The sequence below is a fragment of the Vipera ursinii genome (genome assembly GCF_947247035.1).
Source record: "Vipera ursinii genome assembly, chromosome: 2".
Classification (NCBI taxonomy): Eukaryota; Metazoa; Chordata; class Lepidosauria; order Squamata; family Viperidae; genus Vipera; species Vipera ursinii.
In genome coordinates this window covers 176,856,199-176,875,973 of record NC_139513.1, presented here as the reverse complement: position 1 = coordinate 176,875,973, position 19,775 = coordinate 176,856,199, and the positions used below count along the sequence as shown (strand labels likewise).

The 19,775-nt window shown below is 41.0% G+C and overlaps 1 protein-coding gene across 7 annotated transcripts in view; it reads right to left on the bottom strand.

Moving 5' to 3' along the window:
• Nucleotides 1–19,775, bottom strand: part of SMARCA4 (SWI/SNF related BAF chromatin remodeling complex subunit ATPase 4) — a 103,546-nt gene that overhangs the window by 2,410 nt on the left and 81,361 nt on the right. The window contains exons 26-33 of one of the 7 annotated variants that reach the window (XM_083353079.1): nucleotides 18,846–19,073; nucleotides 18,532–18,630; nucleotides 18,209–18,286; nucleotides 16,034–16,261; nucleotides 8,315–8,568; nucleotides 6,180–6,288; nucleotides 4,423–4,524; nucleotides 1,605–1,737 (exon numbers count right to left, since the gene is read on the bottom strand). In XM_083353079.1, the coding sequence (XP_083209205.1) occupies nucleotides 1,605–1,737; nucleotides 4,423–4,524; nucleotides 6,180–6,288; nucleotides 8,315–8,568; nucleotides 16,034–16,261; nucleotides 18,209–18,286; nucleotides 18,532–18,630; nucleotides 18,846–19,073 (1,231 nt within the window). The remainder of the gene's footprint in view (nucleotides 1–1,604; nucleotides 1,738–4,422; nucleotides 4,525–6,179; nucleotides 6,289–8,314; nucleotides 8,569–16,033; nucleotides 16,262–18,208; nucleotides 18,287–18,531; nucleotides 18,631–18,845; nucleotides 19,074–19,775) is intronic. The other 6 variants (XM_083353080.1, XM_083353081.1, XM_083353082.1 and 3 more) reach the window with 6 other exon arrangements.

The following is a 19,775-nucleotide window of genomic DNA, read 5'->3' as shown; positions in this document are numbered from 1 at the left end:
AATGGCAGGGCTGCTGGTGGCCAAGTGCTAAGGGGGGGGACTTCCTTCAGACCCTCCCTTTCATTCCAATCCCCCTCCCTCCTCTCTTCCTTCCTGTTTCCCTCCCTCCCTGCCTCCCTCTTTCTCATTCCCATCTCCTTCCTCCTGAAGGAAGAATTTGAAACCCACTTCCATTATTTTTCCTCTTCCATATAGTTATCAAACAAGGAAAAGCTTCCAGAGACAGAAAAGACAAGCCGCTGAGGGAACTAGCTTAAAAAGCGCATCCCCTTTAAGAATTAGCTACTGGCTAGAAAGGAAAGTTAAGGAGCCAGCAGCCAGCACTTAAGAAAAACAACAACAACAAAAAATGTAGCAAGTACTGGCTGCCGGCTAAGGCAGCCTCCCCAAATGGCTCCATTCATAAGTAAACGAATGGTACAGGCAAAATCCATTCAGGACAAAAATACTTCAAAATCCCTTGCAGCAAAACTTACAGCTAACAATAGCAGAGCAATAGAATTAGAACCCAAAATCCAACACGGGACATCAGCCATCAGCCACAATAGAAATTGCCAAACACTCCTTAAGAACGCAAAACCCACATTGCACAAATCCCAGAACTTCAAAGTCACAAAATCACATAAGAATCCTTCCACTCTCCCGGTTTGTTGTTCAGCTTATCCAGAACCGAACTGCTGAAATGGTACTTCGCTTCTGCCAATAAATATCTCCTCTCGAGCAGCTGGCTTCCTCTCGCCTATTTCAAATGGTGGCCCTTCATTTTTTTCTTTTCTTTTAAAGGTATAGCCTCCCAGCTGGAAACCAATGCTTCCTTCCTTTCTGTTTCCCTCCCTCCTGCTCTCCACCTCCCTTTCTCACTGCCATCTTCTTCCTCCCTCCCTCCGTGCCTCACCTCCAGTCGATGCTGCCTTTGTTCATTCCTCATGGAGGACGACATCTCCCCAGCTGCGTTTCTTGCCTGTTTGTCGCTGCCATCTGTGTACACGCCGGCACGGATGGCTGCCACAGAAGTTGTAGATCGGCTCCCGGGCCGGCCTGTTTGATCTCCTCTCTCCCCCTCTTCCTCCTTTTTCCTTTGCTGCAGCTCCAGATGACTCCTCTTCCCAAGGTTGCATCTTTTTTTTCCCCTTTCCCTCTCCCGCCCAAATTGCCTCCTTTTATAGCCTCTCCTGTCTCTGCCCCCTCCTCCTCCTTTCTCTTCCGGATGAACTGGAAGTGCCGATCCCGGGGCCTTTGCCTCGCCCCAGCAGCCCTGCAGGTCCCAAGGATTCTCTCATGACAAGTGCCACTTTGGCTTACAAGTGTGCCAAGCTACACTTGGCTAGGCTGGGCAGGGCCGCATACCACCTGCCACGTGCCAATGTACCACCGGTTGAAAAGCCCTGTTCTAAGGTACCTTCCAACTCTATAGTTCTGTCACTGAAGTTGAAAAGTATCCCAGAGGAAGCACATTACTTCCGTACTGCTACCAGGAAAATGACACAGGTGTATCCATGAAGTTACTAGGAGTTCAGTTCAACTGGAAGAAACCATTTAGATTTCTTTCTAAAAAGTTTACACATTTGTTTTGCAAAGAAAATAAGGCAGAATAAAAAACTCACATTCTGATTCAGATCCTTCCTCTTCTCCCTCTTCCTCCTCTTCACTCTCTTCTCCCTCGCTGTCTTCCTCTTTTTCAATTTTTTGCCTCACGCTAGTAAAGACAGACTGCAGAACAATTGAGTCTTCATAAATCTGCAGGAAACCATAGAAGAAAGGAAGATGTAGAAATCATGATTGATCTAACACTTTCTTTCCATTGGGCTAAGTTCTAAGTTCAGTCCATGCCCTTAGCTGTTGTTTTTTTAAATACAAATTTTATTGATTTTCTGATATTACATTCACATATTTGAAAAGCAACGTGGTGGCTGCATAGTAGTAATTCAATTACATACAGATATCATTAGTACAGATTTCAAATTGCTACCATAAATATTTCCTCTCTTTTCCCTTCATATATACTGTCTATTTGTAAATTAAAAGACAAGTTTTATCCTATCCATCATATAGAAAGTAACTTTCTTACATATATCCATAGTTTTTAGTTTACACATATTCTAATTGTTTTAATGTACAATCTTTTAGAGAATCAATGACCTAATAGATTTTTCAATTTTAATTTTCACTAACATTTAGATTTAATGTTTGATATTTATCATTCCCAAGATTTTTAGTATACTCCCAATTCATCTATCACCAATCCTCACAAAATCTAATATTCAAAATACACATCCCGTTTACCTAACTTCTCACCCTCTATGTCAACAAGTTAAGGATACAATATGATATCCTTCCTTTTTGTTAATTTACAGTTGTTTTTTTAAGTAGTAATCAAAATTTCTTTTTATTTCAATATTTAATGCTTCATCTCTTCCTCTTTATATCTGCTATCTCTTGCTTAAACTGATAATTTTTGTTTTTAACATTCCATATAACCTATTTATTACTTTCAACAATAAGTTTTTAGCTTATCTACATTACTCACATTTACATGACCTTTATGCACAAATCTATATTCAAATTAGCTATTAGTATTTACAGTATACTGCTAAATTTTAATGACCAATTTTTCCCCTTTATCTCAGTTCATAACAATGTCTTGTGTTCAACATACACATCTTATCTATTTAAGTACATTCTGTTTCAGCTTTCAGTAAGATGGTCGAAAATCTATTCTTCTTGAGTCTTATTCTAGCTTTTTTTCTTTGCCAAATCATCTTCCATGTCCTTGTTTTTGGGCCATCAAACCAATCTCCTTGTAATATCATGTATATTAATTGATATTGGCAAAACCATCTGATTGCCATTTTTTTGAGAGGACTTGTAGGTCTAGTGGGTCATCTCTTTATTCTTCCATATCAATGTAGTTGTTCTGAATTGTTTGTCTTCTCATCCAACTGTTCTTTTTCTAGATCCTCTAGTTCCTTCTGAGTTGTATAAGAAACCTTTTCTTTTTTCCAGGTTGTCAATGTCTTTTCTGCATTTTGAAATATCAATATTTGTTTAATAGTAGATTCTTCTGTCATGGTACTTGAATGTTTCATTTTTTTCTATTGTATTTTGTATAGATGGTTTTTTAATTGTGGTCAAAGTTTGGGCTTTCATATCTGGGCTGTCTTCTTGTTCCTTCACATAGCCTCTTAGTATTTCATTGGTTGTGGTAAGAATTTGGATTAGTGTTTTTAACATAGCAAGAGTTTGCTGATCTTCATCTATAGGTAAATTTTGTTCCTGGTCTTCTTCCATGTTGGTATTTTAAACTAAAGGCTTTACACTTAGAAAATCCAAAAGAAAGTATTTTTTTTCTAGATAGGGAACACAAAGCCTTTCACAGCTGTTGTTTCAAAGTTCTCAAGGTTATGTATCTTATCTATTTTCCTGGGCAGTCAGCCAGGCCCCTTTTAAAGTTTCCCTTTGAGTCCCAAAGTTGTCTTAATCTTTTCAGTTTTTCTTTCTTTTTTTCATAAGAAAGAATCCAGATTTCCAACAGAAGTAGACAATGAACAATAGGAAATAAAAAATCTTTCAATCCACATGCTTTGAGAAATAAAGTTCCAAATGGTATTCAGTTACTTTTTCAACATTTAAAACACCGCTCTTTCTGGAGGGAGGGCTGAAATCCCCCTTCCCTCACCGCAGGGGGGAAAATGCTTAGCAGCTTAAGTAGGTACAGAAAGTAGTTAGGGTGTAAAAGAGGTAGATCTCACCCAGTCTCTTCCGCACTGCTTTAAGAGTTGCTTGGTGGAAAATGTGACTTCGGCTGTTCACAGCCTAGGGACGAGCCATAATGGCCAGTCCTTTCGTCCGCCGGTTTGGAGGGATCACTAGGTCCAACGGGAGAGTTGCAGCTCTCCCGCAAGCGCCCCTCCTTGCTGGTCACCTCTTCAGGGCAGCTTTTGGCCCTTTTCAGGGCCCCCCCAGCGATACGAAACTGGACTGGGGAAAGAGAGAGAGCAAGTCTCCCAGCTGTCCATAGCGGCTGCGTGACAAACTGGAGGTCCCATGCCCTTAGTTGTTATGGTTTTATTTTAAAAAATAGGGCCATTTTTAATACTACTAGGGATTTATGGAGCATTTTTGAGTTCTATCCTATCATATATCTTGCTCTAATCTTCCAACAATCTAGTGTTCCATATGAAATTGGGGAGAAGAATGGAAAAAAGTGGCTGCCCTAAGACAATCTACTCGGTTGCATTAGCATTTGAAACAGAGATATATATACATACATACATACATATATGTGTGTGTGTGTGTGTGTGTGTTTGTGTGTGTGTATGTGAATATGTGTGTGTATACTGAACCCATCTGCTTACACAGCATAGAAACTATGCAACTTTTTTAGTGTCAAGAGCGTGTTCTAACTGCAGAAAGATGTCTTACCAGTGATCCTTCAAGGTTGAAAGTCTGAGCATTCTGACATAGAAGCATGACATCCTTCTCCAAATCGTTTAGGCTGCGATATTTGTGGTTCCGGATACGCTCCTGAAAGTGAAGTGAGGAGAAACCAAAACTATGTTTTATTGAACAAAAGATTCAGATTCCTGCCTTCATACAGTTGTCATCAGAGTGAGATGATGCCCCTATACGTATGCATATTTCAGCAATTAAGAGGAGAAAAAGGAGCAATTCTTAAAGCTGAAAGGGATAGTATCCTCAAAAATTCTTTTAGAATTAAGAATGTGGACAGAAATTGTTAGATCAGTATGGATTCTGTAAAACACCTGTGCTGTTAGTTCACTTAAAAGACAGGTAGAAACATCCGTTGTACAATTATATTCAATTATACAATATTTCAATAATACAGATTTTGTGAGGGTATTGACTGAAACTCTGATGGTTGAACAAATGAACTTGCACAACTGAATGAGCAAGATGGTTGTCTGAGATTTTGGCCCTTAAAAGGCCTCAAGGGAAATCCATAATTGTGCGACTCAATTGATGAGTCTGTGGATCTTTGGTAATCCAAATTATTCCCTTTGTCCTGAAACTAGTTGGAAAGCCTCAGATAATATAATGCTATTTTACAAAGTTAAAATACAAAGGGGAATAACTCAGGATTTAATATGCACATTAATCTTGTTGTTGTTGCTGAAGGGAGGGCATTTTGAAATTAAAATTAAAATTTAGCTAAACAAGCAAATAAGATTCATTGAAGTTTTTAAAAAGTTACCTTCTCTAACATAGAATGGCTTTACTTCATTCAGTAAATCAGAGATACTACAAACTACTACAAAGTCTTCTACCATCCAGTTCAGGAAACCAGCATGCTACTGCATTCTTTGAATGTATACACTTTAATGCATTAAAATATATTAACTATTTAAGACACACCCTATAACACAGCTTTAAAAAGACATAGTGCAATATTGATGGCTCGCATTTCCATGTTTCAAATGGGCTATACCTTACCAAAGTTATATAGTTATGTGCAACACTTCTTTACAAGCCATCTAGCTGCATCAGAAAGTGTTCTCGGAAATAATGCAAAATGATGGGCATCCCAGTTAGAAATTGCAATGGCACGTTAATTATGGTGCACTGGGAAATCAGTTTACTCACCTTGTTGTAGGCATTAAACTACAGGGCTCAGCCTCCTCTTGTAAACAAGGGGATAGAAGGTAGGCATGTGATCTTGTGAGGAAACTCCTGTAGGTGGCTTTCCCATCACATGACCAGAAACTGCAGTAGGTGGTTTCCCCATCACATGACCAGTAGATATCATCTGCTAAGTGGGTATGGGAAATGAAATCGGCTGTGGTTATGGGCCACTCTGCTTCTCTTAGTTTGTTTTCTCACATGAGGCGACACTACCCTATTTGATTCAAATCCAAGGTGCTGCATCCTGCTTAAGATGGGCAACAGGCCTATTTCATCATCCCTGTTATCAAGAGCCACTTTGGTGTTAAAATGTTGAACTAGCAACTGGCTTTCTAGTGCCACCTTAGGCATAGCAGACAGCTGGGTGACTTTGGGTCACTCCTTTTCTCAGCCCAACCTACCTTAAAGGTGGTTATTGTGGGGAAAATAGGAGGTGCTGCCTTGAGTTGCATAAAATAAAGATGGGATATAAGTCAAGTAAGCAAATAAACATTGGGCCCTTCTCTGACTTAGAGAGAGATAAACAACTCCTAAGGTACCTTTATCTTCTTGAAATCCACTGGTTTGCGAATGAGTTCATAATATTCTGGAAGCTCTTTTCGAGAAGGCAGTTGAATGAAGACTTCACTAAGCTGACGTCCACTGCTGCTGCAAGGCAAGGTGAAGGAAAACATCTAAAACATGGTGCGCCTTTTCCAGTGCAGGCCAGTTCAGAGGCAGCTGCCCTGGCTGTCACGGACTGAAGAAGTGAAGTGAAATATGGAGACAATTCTATTTTATATACTAAAGTGCACCTACTAATTAATGGCTGATGTGCTGGATTAGAAGCTAAGGAGGAGCCACGAAGGAGCCTATTTTACCTGCAGGATTAATGTGTATTTATTAATACGAAGCACAGCAAATCAATTTTTATTTATACAATGTCTAGGAAAATTTAAATCTACACCTACGTACTTCAAGCTGCAAATCTGATGAAAGTAGTTTTCTCCTGCTAGTTCATGTAACATTGTTGTTTTTTTTAAAAAAGTCGACTGAAAAAAATGTAATTCACCCCCTGCTTCCCTCAATATTTTAATTTCACTAGGATTATGGTTGGTAAGAAAAAGTTTGGTATTTTATTCTGGCATACTATCTGCCTACTGAAAATTGCTCTCCTCCCCCAGTATTAAGGTTTAATCATACAAACATTTTCTGATGTGGCTCTGAAGCATTACATTAGCTGAGGAATTTGAAACCTTGGCATGCAATAGATGAAGCCTGTCAAAATACAGGAAATACAGGAATACAGGAATCAGACCTGAGAAATAATATCTGTTAAAACCAAAGCTTCATTTCACAATAGAAGAGAGGGAAGTGAACTGCTTGTCATAGGTCTGTCAAGACTGGAAGCTTAATAGTTTTATCTAACATTAGGCAACAATTATGTTTACTATAATGAAAATTCAGAGCTGTGAGGCTCTGGCAGAGAATGGTTTTAGAAGAAAGGATGGATGTTAGCCTTTTCCAATATGATGCCCTCCAGATATACTGGGACATCAAACTGGCTAGGAATTCTGAAATTTGTAGTTCCAATTCAGTGGAAAGTGGCATTGTGCAAAAGATTCATGTAGGGGAGGAAGGCATTGTGAGTGGTTTGCTGCTACCATCTCTGACCCTCTGAAAAACTGAGCTTTTGTACTCCTAAGGCAGGGGGTGCGGTGGCTCGGTGGTTAAAGATGCTGAACTGATCAGCTGGAAAGCTGACAGCCGGATTCGAGACCCGAGTGCCGCACGATGGGATAAGCTCCTGTTCCTGCCCACCAAGCAATTCGAAAGCATGCAAATGTGAGTAGATAAATAGGTACCACTTCAATGGGAAGCTAACAGCTTTCTGTGTGCCTCGGCATATAGTCATGCTAGCCACATGACCAGAGAAATGTCTTTGGACGACACTGGCTTCTCTGCTAAGAAAGGGAGAGAAACACCGACCCCTAGAATCAAACAGGGGAAACCTTTACCTTCACTCATAAGGCAGCCAATATATTGGGTCACTGTTCCAGCATGACACTCATACTCACTTCCCACTACTCCATTCCACTTTTTCACTTCTCAACAATATCTCTCTGACATGCATAAGTTGGTCCTTGATTTACAACAGTTCATTTAATGATCATTTGAAGTTACAACGGCACTGAAAACAGTGAATTATGACCATTTTTCCACACTTGCAACCATTGCAACATCCCCATGGTCCTGTGACCAAAATTCAGACATTTAGCAACTGTCTCATGTTTATGACGGTTGCAGTGGCCCAGGGTTACGAGATCACCTTTTGCCACAAGCTAATCAATGGGGAAGCCAGATTCACTTAACAATTGTGTTACCAACTGCAGCAATCCACTTAACAACTGTGGCAGGAAAGGTCATAAAATGAGGCAAAACTCAGTTAACAACTGTCTTAGTGAGCAACAGAAATTTTGGGTTCAATTGTGATCATAAATCGAAGACCACCTGTAGTTTTTCACATAAATCCCAGTATTTCACATCATGCTGGATTCCCCTTCAAAGTCCAGAGGCAGCACAATCAATAAATTTTTAGATACTGCTAAACAAACATCTGTTCAGGAGAAATACTGATGGCTGAGGATATGAAAATGTAAAATTAAAGGGGAGAAATGTCCCTTCTTTCGGTTACCTGTCTTTATACTTAATCACAGCATCCACAATCTTCTTCATTTTCTTAGTGAGGTTGGGTGGATTTGGAGAGAGCTTCTCAGCAGGGGGCCGGCCTCGCTTTTTCTGCTTTTTGCTGTCATCGTCTTTGTCCCGGCTACGAGTGCTGGTGGTTGGGGTTGAGGAACTGACATCCACGTCTCTCTTGCGCTTGCGGGAGGATTTCTTCTGACGCACCTCCTCTTCGATCTCCTCTAGGGTACCCTCTTCTATGGCCTATAGACGATAAGAACAGCCGTCAGCCAGCCAAGTACAATAAAAAGCGAGTGGGACAACAGCACACCGTGAAATGACTGAACGTGAACATTCACACACAGCCGAGCCACCTAAGCACAGTGAGGCAAATGGGATGTCTACGTGGGCTCCTTCCCCAAAGGCATCACTTCCCAGGGTAGTCAGTTATGGATCATGGAAGGCTTCAACACTAAAAGGTGGAAAGGAAAACTAGTTCTCTTACCTACAAGCTTTTCTTCTCATGTTAAACAGGGCCAACAGGCAGAAGACTCTGTAGAAACCATGCAGAGCAGGTTGTGGGGATGCCCCTTCCTGCCAGTTCTGTTGCAATTTCTTCCAAAGCAGCAAGGAGACCTGAGGCTACTAACCACCCGTTAGCCATAAATTTTTATGCTTCAGATTGCACAGTAAGAGAGGAAAAGAAGCAAGTTGACTGAAGGCCATGTATAACAGAAGTAGGAAAACTCAGAAGTAAAACTACCCATCTTTCATTTTTATAGTCATACATGGCTAGAGGATCTCACTCAACATTCAGAGCCAAGGAACCTAGAGTTGAAACTGCGACAGCTTTGTAATGTCAGCAAATCATGGAAAGTCTTTACATGGAGAATGGCCTGCCAACATGGTTCATCATTTGTACCTTACATGATATTTAAAGTAAACAGAGTTCCTGACCTTTGCAGGACCTCTTATGAGATGTACCTTATGAAAAAGAATGAAATTAAGCAGACCATTCTTTAATATTGAAATATAGAAATAAAAAGCATTATCTCCTGAAAATTTTTAATTGATGGCATCAAACTTCTAACAGCCTGGGAGAAGGAAACACTTAATTTTATTTGTAGTCCTCCTTTTATCTACTAAGTCCCAGCACTATTTTTATACTTGCTGTACTTTTTCTTTGAAATAATTGTTTGGCTTCAATTCTACCCATAATTTACTAGTTCAGACCCTAAGAGAAAACTGGTTAATTAACCTACAGTGAATTATGGCATACTGTGTGAAAAGGAATGATAGTTTAATTGATTAAGATATATACACGCAAATAGGTCCAACAATTCTTCATTCCACCTTGAACATCTAGGTTTTAAACTCAAGGCTTGTTCAATTTATGACTGAAATCCCACTTTTTAATGAATAGGTGACAGCTCTGTCCTTCTGATCTTGGATAGTGGGAAATATAACAGGGTTCCTCATGACCCATACTTCCCTTTGCCCAAGAAATATTTAAGGCTAGGACAGAATCATTGGTAGGCAAATATATAGTATTAGATTCAATACATTAATAAGCTATAATGCTATTGTTTGAAGAGATCAAGGAGAACAGAAATGCACCTTGGAAATTACAGCCTGAGATTCCAAGGCCCTTTTTCATTACATCTAGCATTAGCCACCCTCCCTGCAACAAGGCAACACACATGTACAACCATGGGGTGTTTTCTGACCTAGAAAAAACTAAGCCATAGACATCACAATGCCAGCTGATAAGGAACTGAAATGTAGAATTTGTTTGTCTTATATGGAGTCTGATAAATTTGGAAAATGGTGAAGAACAAGTGTAATAGAACGGAAAGGTTCTTGACTGAATGTAAGCAAATACTAGCTCAGAGATCTTTTTGTTTTGTTTTTTTTAAGGCTTGGCCTTTGGGAGACAGCTACAACAACTCTGATTTACTCCATTCTTCAAAACAATAAGAGTGAGAACTTCTACGTGAATTCATGGAACGGGTCTCTTTTATTATACTACAAGTAACGTATTTCAACCTTGGCTAATACACAGAGCAGTGCAGAAACCTGACATACACAGAACTTCTTGTTCTGCATTTCTCTCACAACTGGAACAAAAATACAAGGATGGGCAAGACTGTTTCTGCTCAGTTCCTTCCACTGTACCAGCATTTCACCCCTTGGCTCAGCCAAAACCTCCTCCAGAGAAAGGAGAATGGGATGTAATTAATCAAGGAACTATGAACAATTGTACCTTGCATTCTCTCCTGGTGTCTATGTGTCTATTAGTGACTAATTTGTGGATATCTGGAAAAGATGTAAGAGGTGGAATACTGCTGTGCCACTGACTAGGTTGTTCTGGCATGATTATTAAATCTCTTCCTAAAGGCTGAAATAAAATATAAGTAGGTTGGAGCCATACTGGAATCTTGAGAAGTGTCCTGTACATATTTTATACTTCTGAGGATGTTGCCTGGGCTTCTGAAGAAGGTGTCATGTACTTTTAAAGGCTGCACGTATATAAGGCTAAGAGAAAACCAATGAAAATTTGCAGGGGCCTAAAAAAGAAGAAAAATCTCTGTAGGACAGAACTAGAACCTCCTTCTTCATAACTGTCACCTAACAAAAGCTTGCCTCAGTTTTGAAGCAGAAATAATTTCACCTGAAAGCCTCTATTGTTGATGAGGCAGTCTGGTTCCATCTTGATGTTTTTGATTAGCTAGCCCAGTGATGGCGAACCGAGTGCCCAAACCGCAACCCCAAACCCACTTATTTATTGCCGGGTGCCGGGTGGGCGTGGCCCACTGGGTGGGCGTGGCTGGGGTGGTCATGGCAGATTGGGTGGGTGTGGCCAAGGTGGGCGTGGTCACCTCCATGTTGCTTGTGGGGATGGATGCCTGTGAGGGGTGGGCAGGGATGGAGGAGATCCAGGGGGTCTCTGGCAGGCCGAACGGTAGGCAGGAGGCTCGTCCTGCGGGGTGAGGCAAGGCAGGGTGGGGGTGCCATTGCCATGGGGCAAGGCAAGGGCCGGGGTGGCTGCTGCCTGACACCATCGGCCCCCGCACACAGAGGCCAGCGAGCACATGGGGGCCGACGGTGTCCGTCAGCAGCCACAGCCTGCCGGCCCCTTGAACAGCACATTCTGGGGCTCCGCAGCCCACCACCAGCAGTTCAAAGAAGCTGCCTCTGAGCTGGATGGCCGGCCAACAGCTGAGGAGGTGATGCAGTGGGTCGTGCCCAGGAAAAGGAGAGCATGCAAGGCGGGACGGGGGGGGGGAGGGAAACCAGCTGTGCCGGGATGCATCCATCCGGCCACGTGGGACCTCGACGAGTTAGCGGGCAGTTGCTTGAAGAGGGACGGTTGCCATCTATGAGGCATGGTGAGTGTGCCCAATGAGAGGGCTCTGAGTGCCGCCTCTGGCACACGTGCCATTGGTTCGCCACCACTGAGCTAGCCTCTCCAATGGCAAAGTCTTTTAGAAAGTGTAGTCTGAAACCCAGAGAGCACCAGGTTGTCCATTTGGGAACACAACCTTCCTTCTCTTTGAATGCATAGCTCAGCTATTCAGAGTTGCTGAATACTTTTGCAAGCAGGAATTCTCAGGGCTAAAAGGAAAAGCCATAAAGGAGGTTTGGCCCATGTAATTCATATAATGTATAAAAGGTAGGCAAGGGAGCTATCGTTCTATTAGCAGGGCCCATCTTAGAGAGGGCTGCCATCACTGAGTTTGCCTTGTGGAGCCTTCTTGCAACATCCCATTCATACATTTGAACCCCTTTTTATCAGCCAGCATTTGCCACATTGCAGAGAGAAGCCAAGGCTCCCGATTTAGCATGTTGTGGACCTTCACTGTTACATGAAACAGAACTGGAGAAAGGAAAAATAGGCACACAGCTCCATTATATAATAAACCAGATCTGAGTAATTTTCCTCCTACAAAATGGTTAGCTTCCTGTTTTCTGTTATGGCAATTGTTGTTATCCTCCCAGCAAAACCTATGTTTTATGGGAAGTGTTTTTGTTCCTCTTAGCTACAGCTCTTATTAGCTGTTCTTTTGTTAGAGGAAGACCGATTTGTTTGTAGCTTATCTCTAAAAAAACCCTCTTATTAATCTACATGGCATAATAGTAGCACCTGTTTAATGTTTTATATCTAACCTGCATACTTTTGTGCAATTTTTAGATTGAAATAATAATAAAGAGATCTGCAATAAAAGAAGTAGAGGCAAAAACCTTGCTTGGCAGGTCATTCTGATTTTACCTTATGTTTCTGTAGTAAAGCGTTGAACGCCATTCCCCTTTGCTAAAACATTTTACTTTTTGACATAACTTTGTGCAGAAGCAAAAAAGGCTAGGCTATCTTTCTCCCTGCCACCCTCAAACATGGCATAAAACAGAAAACTTGGTCTTACCTTCTTTGTTTCTACTTGTTTGATAGGAAGCAGTCCAGACAGAAGGCATATTCCCTGCCCAGCCAATGGGGGCAGATGCTAAGGAAAATATAAACGGGCTGGACTAAAAGGTCACCACCTCTTCCTCTGGACAACCAGTCACTCTTAGCCTAGCAATAAGGAGCCCACCCACCGACAGGCTCCATAGTGAACAGGTATCCTAGAACAGGCACGTGCTGGATTACTGCCCATTAAAAAACAGAAGGAAAATTAATAGTTAAGACCAAATTTTCTTTTCCATTTGTTGCTGGGCAGTGGTCCAATCACTGGGATGATTCAAGAGGTCTGTTGCTTTACCTACATGCAAACGATTTCACCATTTTGCTGTAGGCTCTGTTCTTAGAATTATTTCATTTGTTAAATAAAAGTATTGAAGGCCTCATTAAGAAGGCACCCGAAGAAGCTTCTCTCCTGTATCAGTGAATCATTTGCAAATATCACATAATCCTATAACAGGACTTGATCTTGATACATTGATGCTCTTCTTATTCCCATTTTGTAATTAGGAAGTGAATAAACAGTCTCTCCCTCCACAAGCCCACACGCATAATCTCTACTTTCAATCCCCAAAGGCTGATTTGGTAATATCATCAAGTTTAAATTAATCCATTTTCTTGACAAACATTAATTTGGAATATTCCACATTTGATTGCAGAAGTCAACTTCTTTCCACAAAAATTATTACTGAAGTAAATGTAATTATTGCCTTTTAACCTTAAATATTGAACTGAAGCCTTGAAAACTTCTGGTTGCATGCTGACTTTTAATCAGCAACTATCTTGTAGCATTGAGGGCATCAATTTTTTTTATCTGTAATGCCTATTCACTGGTTTTTCAGCCATACAAGGAACTGCTGTTCCCACAAATTGGAGCCTACATGTAGAATTATTTTTTAAAAATCCAAAGAGAGAAAAGCCCAGACTTTCAAATATATCTTCAGCAATGCTTTAAGCTCACTTCCGATCCAATAAGTAAGTACCGTAGTTCTCTTCCTGCTGACAGAGGCCAAAGCTGTTCTGCTAAGGATAGGAAAGTTAAGGAATTCTGGATGGCTCCAGACCTTGTATAAATTCCAAGTTATAATACCCAAGTGTAATTTGAAAGTGTAAAGGTGAAATCCAGGATTCCCAGTCTCGTAGCCTTGTATCTGTCGACATAGTTACAGTTTTATGGGGACTAGCAGTTAATGAACCATCACTTCAAATTCTCTAACATCAATTAATCTCCTTCCCTTCAGCAAAACAGCCATTCATTTCAGAATCAGATGTTTTTGAATGAGGAAGTTGAATGAACGCCGATCTTCATAACACCATCAATGTAGCAGTTTTGTGTCCACCATAATTACAGAAGTGAATCTATTAAGACTCAGCTAGTAATTCTGCCTGATATGTTGCAAACTTGCTGACATATCCATCTACCCTAGACTTGATTAAGAGCCTAGTAAAAGTATGGCCATTATTGATGAAATCATCATTTATTTATTTACTTTATTTTAATCCCATTTATATCCCGCCGTTCTCCGAAGACTCAGGGCGGCTTACAATCTAAGCACAAATCAAATGTGCTTAGCAATAGCCTAAGCCAATCATAATCACTATAACAAACTTGATAAGTAGCCCAAATAGCTAAGCAGAAAAGCAACTGCTATTTTATAAGTTGCCTTATGCCAGTATCAGATGAAGAGCAATCTATACTGAGTGGGTGCAGCAATACAAACATTCAGATGTAGGTTTTCTCGTCTCTAGTTTACCCATTACAACAATTACATAAACCTTTGAAAATAGTGAGTTTCAATCAGTGCTTTTTTTTGTAAAAGAAAAAGGTGCCGGAACTCACACGTCATACAACCCGCCTTGCCTACCCTACAAGGTTCCATCCAAAAAAGGTGCTGGAACTCCATTCTGAGCGTTCTATGAGAAAAAAAGCCCTGGTTTCAATACATTATTTGAATTTTTTTTTATCATTATATGATAAGCCTCAATGCTTCTTTAAAAGAAAAAAAAACAGGCCATGTTATCTCTGAAAAAGTATGAACTTATAATAATAGAAGTTATAGCTAAATTTCTGCCCCGAAGGAATTATGTACAACAAAGGACGTTTAGTACAAAAATGTCAGGAAACAAACTGCAGGTTATTTTGACTTCTTTGATTTCTTAAGAGAGATAATTTTTCACATGAGGTCTTCTTAGTGACTGCTATAAAAAGATTCCAGTTTTTAAATTCACACTGTTTTTCCTGTGGTCCAGTTTACAGAACTCCAGCAAGAATGAGTTAATGCCCTCTATGAGTAAGAGGAAGAAAGAACAACAAGTGCTGAGTGGAGCAGGCACATCAAGCAGGGAAGCTTTCTGTAGCTTATCCTTAGAAGTGTACAAAAATGCCTGAAAGCCTGGGCTTGCCAGGATGACCTTCGGTAACAAGACAGAAGAGAGGAGAACATCCTAACCAGATTCTCCAGCTCCAAGACTCAAAAGATGAATTATGGCAAAAACTTTCGAGAACGTTGCGTGAACAGTCACATGTCTCCTTCTTAGCTTCCATCATCACTCTCTCCTCTTAACACACTTCAGTTGTAAACAGAGCAGAAAGGTGGGGATATAAGTAAAGCACAAAGCAACCATCTTTGGGTTATTTTACAAATGAATAGTGTCCTAGAAGATCACAGCTAACTAAGCCTGCCCTTTTCTCCTGCAGTAGTAGTGACTGGATCACGGAAGGAAGGGTGATGCCTCCTAGTCTAGCTCAGGGACAGCTTTTTCTCCCCATCCCCCACCCCCAGTCTGCCTCTTAATGGCCAAAGACGGAGAACATCCAATCTCTGGATCACTGCCCAGCAACAAATAGGATGAAATGTTTGCTGGGACAGGCAAGAAGAGGACACACTCAGCTGCATAGTAAGTAGGCTTTCTGCATCTGAAATGTTTTGACATCTGTCAAGGAGATCAATTGAATTTAAGTTTAGCAACATGGTTCCACACAGTTGAGTTGATAATACCCAACAGAAGTTTTGAATGGCACCGAAGACATTTATTTTTAAAACATACCACCGTGTTTAATACAAAAAAGTAGAGATTAGCAATGGAAGAGTTTCACTGCGTATGACTAGAAATCGTCAAAAGAACTGTATCAAAATTGAAATTTGGTTGCGTAAACTCTGCTAACTCTCAAAACTTCTTGTGTTGGGTATTTTCTCAACATTCAGACACACAGACAACACAGAGATAGGTAGAAATAAAATTTGAGAAAATCATTGGAGAACGATGCTGTACCATGTATACCTTGAGCCATTGCTTCTCAGTCAGGGAATCACTATAATCCACTTCCTTACGGTGACGGGAACCTCTACCAAACATCTTCTCTTCCTCCTCCTCACAGGTTAGTCTTTCTACTTCTGCATCGTCTTTAATTATCCAAGAGGGCAACTCATCCTCCTCCATCAATCGTGGCTTTCGCTTCGGATTGCGGGCCTCCTCTCGCCTGCGATCTAAATCCATGCGCTGCAGAAGGAGAACAGCAACGTAAACTACATGTGGTATTGCCCTGGACTAAGCTTTATGCTCAATATAGTCATTTATGGGGAACGGGTGCAAGTCTATCATTTCAACTTAACAAAGTCCACTCAGAATCATCAGGTACAGGAAAACAATCCGTCTTGGAGTTAATTTGGCAAATTACTTGGAAAACTATTAAGAGATTTTGAATAACTAAACAATACTTGCAATTTTTTGTGAAGAATAAAGTCTATAATAATCCATTTCAACATTCAGATATAATAGAGTAAACTTTTCATTATTACCAACCAAAATGCTGGAATATGGATATATTTAAAATCAATCAATCAATCTCTGCCTTAGAGTGAGATTATCTCTTTTCACAGAATGGGAAGAATCTTTCAGCTTTCCATCTTTATTCTGTATTCCAATATTTATTCTATTCCAGACTTTAAAATACAACAATATTAGAAACACACTAGTGCTTCCTACCTAGCGCCACTTTGAAGTCCACTATCAGGTTGGGAAAGGCTGCTTTAGATCATCAAAATGTAAGTAAATCAAAAGTATGCAAAACAAACTGGTTCTTCATTAAAAAAGTGGTTCCTGAGATCTAAAGGGATGAAAATGGAGTGCAGCCCTATTGGTTTCACCAAAATGAGTAAGATTTCCCCCCCCCCCAAGTTTCTTGGTTTGATAAATGTCTGAAACCTGAAACATTACTTGAAGTATATTACAAGTTTGTTTTTTAAAGAAACAGATGTATACAGTTATGTGAAAACACATGATGAATGCAGGTATACTTTTTTCAAGAATTCAGAAAACTGTATTGGTCTCAAATTAACACTGCTATGTTGATATACATACAATTTCAATATGCTACAATACACTTTGGTGGGTTTTTTTTGGAAATAAGCTGCCCAGTCCGGCTAGTATTGTCTTCCCCATGCAATAGTTGAGCATGGAAAAGAAGACTTCTGCTTGCCTATGCCTCTCATCACTTCCTATATAAATAGTTAGGCAAGTAGTTGATGTTGGCTCATCAGCAAGAATAAATCTGGTTGTTCTTGGATGAGACCACCAGAGTCTCAGGAATACAGGTTAGACTGGGAAATTAGAAGGCAGGGGATACTCTCTTTTGGCATCGGTGCTCAATTTTCCCAACAGGGATGTACCCATAAGCCCCTTGGAGTCATGTTTGACTCAAAAGAGACTTCACTTTCCTCCAGTATTGAAGGCAGGGGACTTCTGCTTTCCCTCCTTTTCCAACTTCCTTTCTATACTTGGTAGGAGAAGGACTTAAAACTATTGGACGAGGTGGGGCAGAAATGGGTGGGAGAAGGGGGCATTTTCCCTAGGAAGGCAGACTGCAATTTGGAGGGACTGGAGGTAGCCTAAAGTGAAAACAGCTGTAGAGTGTTATTTATCCCAATTTCATAACAAGTCATAAGTATCTATATGAAATATACATGCTGGGACAGGGTTTTGCTTTGGGGTTTTGCTTATTCTTGCTTGCTCTTTCATTTTTTGAGTGGACATTTTTATCAATAACCACCATCTTCTCCTCCCCAGTAACATGAGGCTTCTCTTGGATCTCAAAACAACCTTAAAACAGCACAGAGAATAACAAGCTGTGTGTGTGTGTGTGTGTGTGCGCGCGCGCATATGAAGGAACCCTGATGCTTATATTGAATTAAATGATATTTGGTTAATGCCCTGGAACTATTTTTCTCAAGTTTTATGAAATCCAAAGGATCTGCAAAAGTCTCTTCAATATGTATTTCCTCCCTCTTCTGCACATATGTATGCCCTGCTTTCCTCTGGCATGAGTGCATCCACTACTGACTTCCGAAACAAAAGGCAGCTAACTTAATGTTCCCCAAGTAATAGGCTGAACGTAGAAGAATAAAGCTGACCTCTATGACATACAACAAGCAAAATAGCCATTCTCACCATAAAAAGATCAAACTCTTCCTCATGTCGGGCAATCATCTGGTTAACCGTTTCATCGTCTGGAACTTCATCTTCTTCCTGAAAAAAAATCAAAGTTTCCCCCATTTAATTCCTGCATGGCAGTTTGTGTGCTTGGAGTTTTATACTGATTGTTTTACCATCTCAAGTTTGATTTGGCTACGTGTGAAAATATATCTGGTGGTCTCAATGGACAGTAGCCACATGGCAGACGCTCCCCATCGGGGTTGGCCAATTTTGCTGACCGTCTTAAACAGTGAGGACTAAGGGCTGGACGGGCGCAGCGACTGAATTACCCCTCTCACCTTTAAAGGTGGCTCCTCCGAGTCGGAGTTGAGGCACAGGGTTGAGGCAGTGTGGGGAAAGCTTGCGCTGCCACTGCCGCTGCCCGTGCTGTATCTGGTCTGTGGATAGATAGAGGACTTCAGTCTCCAGGGCTGCCAATCCAGCACCTTTCACTGACACTCAAATTCACTTCCTAGGGTTCATGCCACTTCCTTCCAGCCCACAGTCCCTTGGCCTCAGGATTACGGAGAGCAGGGATCGAGGCACAACGCATTCCTCAGTCACGCATGAGAGATGGAGAAAGCTACCCCCCATTCCCCTCATCGCCCCTTACCTCATCTTGCTCCTCATGCTCTAAGATAGCCTGCAGGAAAGCTCGCCTTTCATGGCTGGAGGACTTCTGGTCAAACATTCCAGCCTGGATCACCTTCTGATCAACATTAAGCTTGTACTTGGCTGCAGCAAGTATCTTCTCCTCCACACTGTTCACAGTGCACAGGCGCAGCACTCGGACTTCGTTTTGCTGCCCAATGCGATGTGCTCGATCCTGTGCCTGCAGGTCCTGGAGTGGTAGACAAAGACCTTCCTCACTGTTCAACAACTACACTCAACTTTCTTTCAGTTTCACTCAAAAGACAGAAGAGGCAAGGTCGTACCAGCAGAGGGGCCCAAGACCGGATAGCTCTTCCTTTTTGTGAAAGCAGCATTCATGTCTTCCAATAGACTCAGAACCAAAACATGCCTCCGGAGACCCATTTCTAATTCCACAGATCAGAGGAAATGCTTTTGTTTAACTCTTTGCCCCTCAGGTCTCTGGCTGACCTGTGAACTGGCACTGTGTCTACCAAATGAAGACTAATGCTCTGTACTGTACCAGGGTTATCCAGGTAATGTTTGGAGGATAGCAGCAACATCAAGGGATGCTCTTAGTCTCTAAATCTTTATTGGTGTAATAATCCTTATTATACTTGCTTGTTCTTGGTTTCATATGCCACTCCTTTGATTTGGCACATGGGTGCAATTTTGGTTTTAATTAGCAACTAAAGGTTCTTCTTCAACTTTGCTTCAAAATAGTCAAGACTATGCCCTGAAGAAAGACCAGATTAGGATGAGAGCTTATACTCTCAGCTCCCGAAGAGATCTATTATCAGATGAGAATTTTTTTTTCTCCCAAAGGCACAGAAGAACTATTTATGACAATTTTTTAAAACTGTAATTATGCCAGAATTCTCATTATTGATTGTAGGCAGAAGGGGAATGCCAA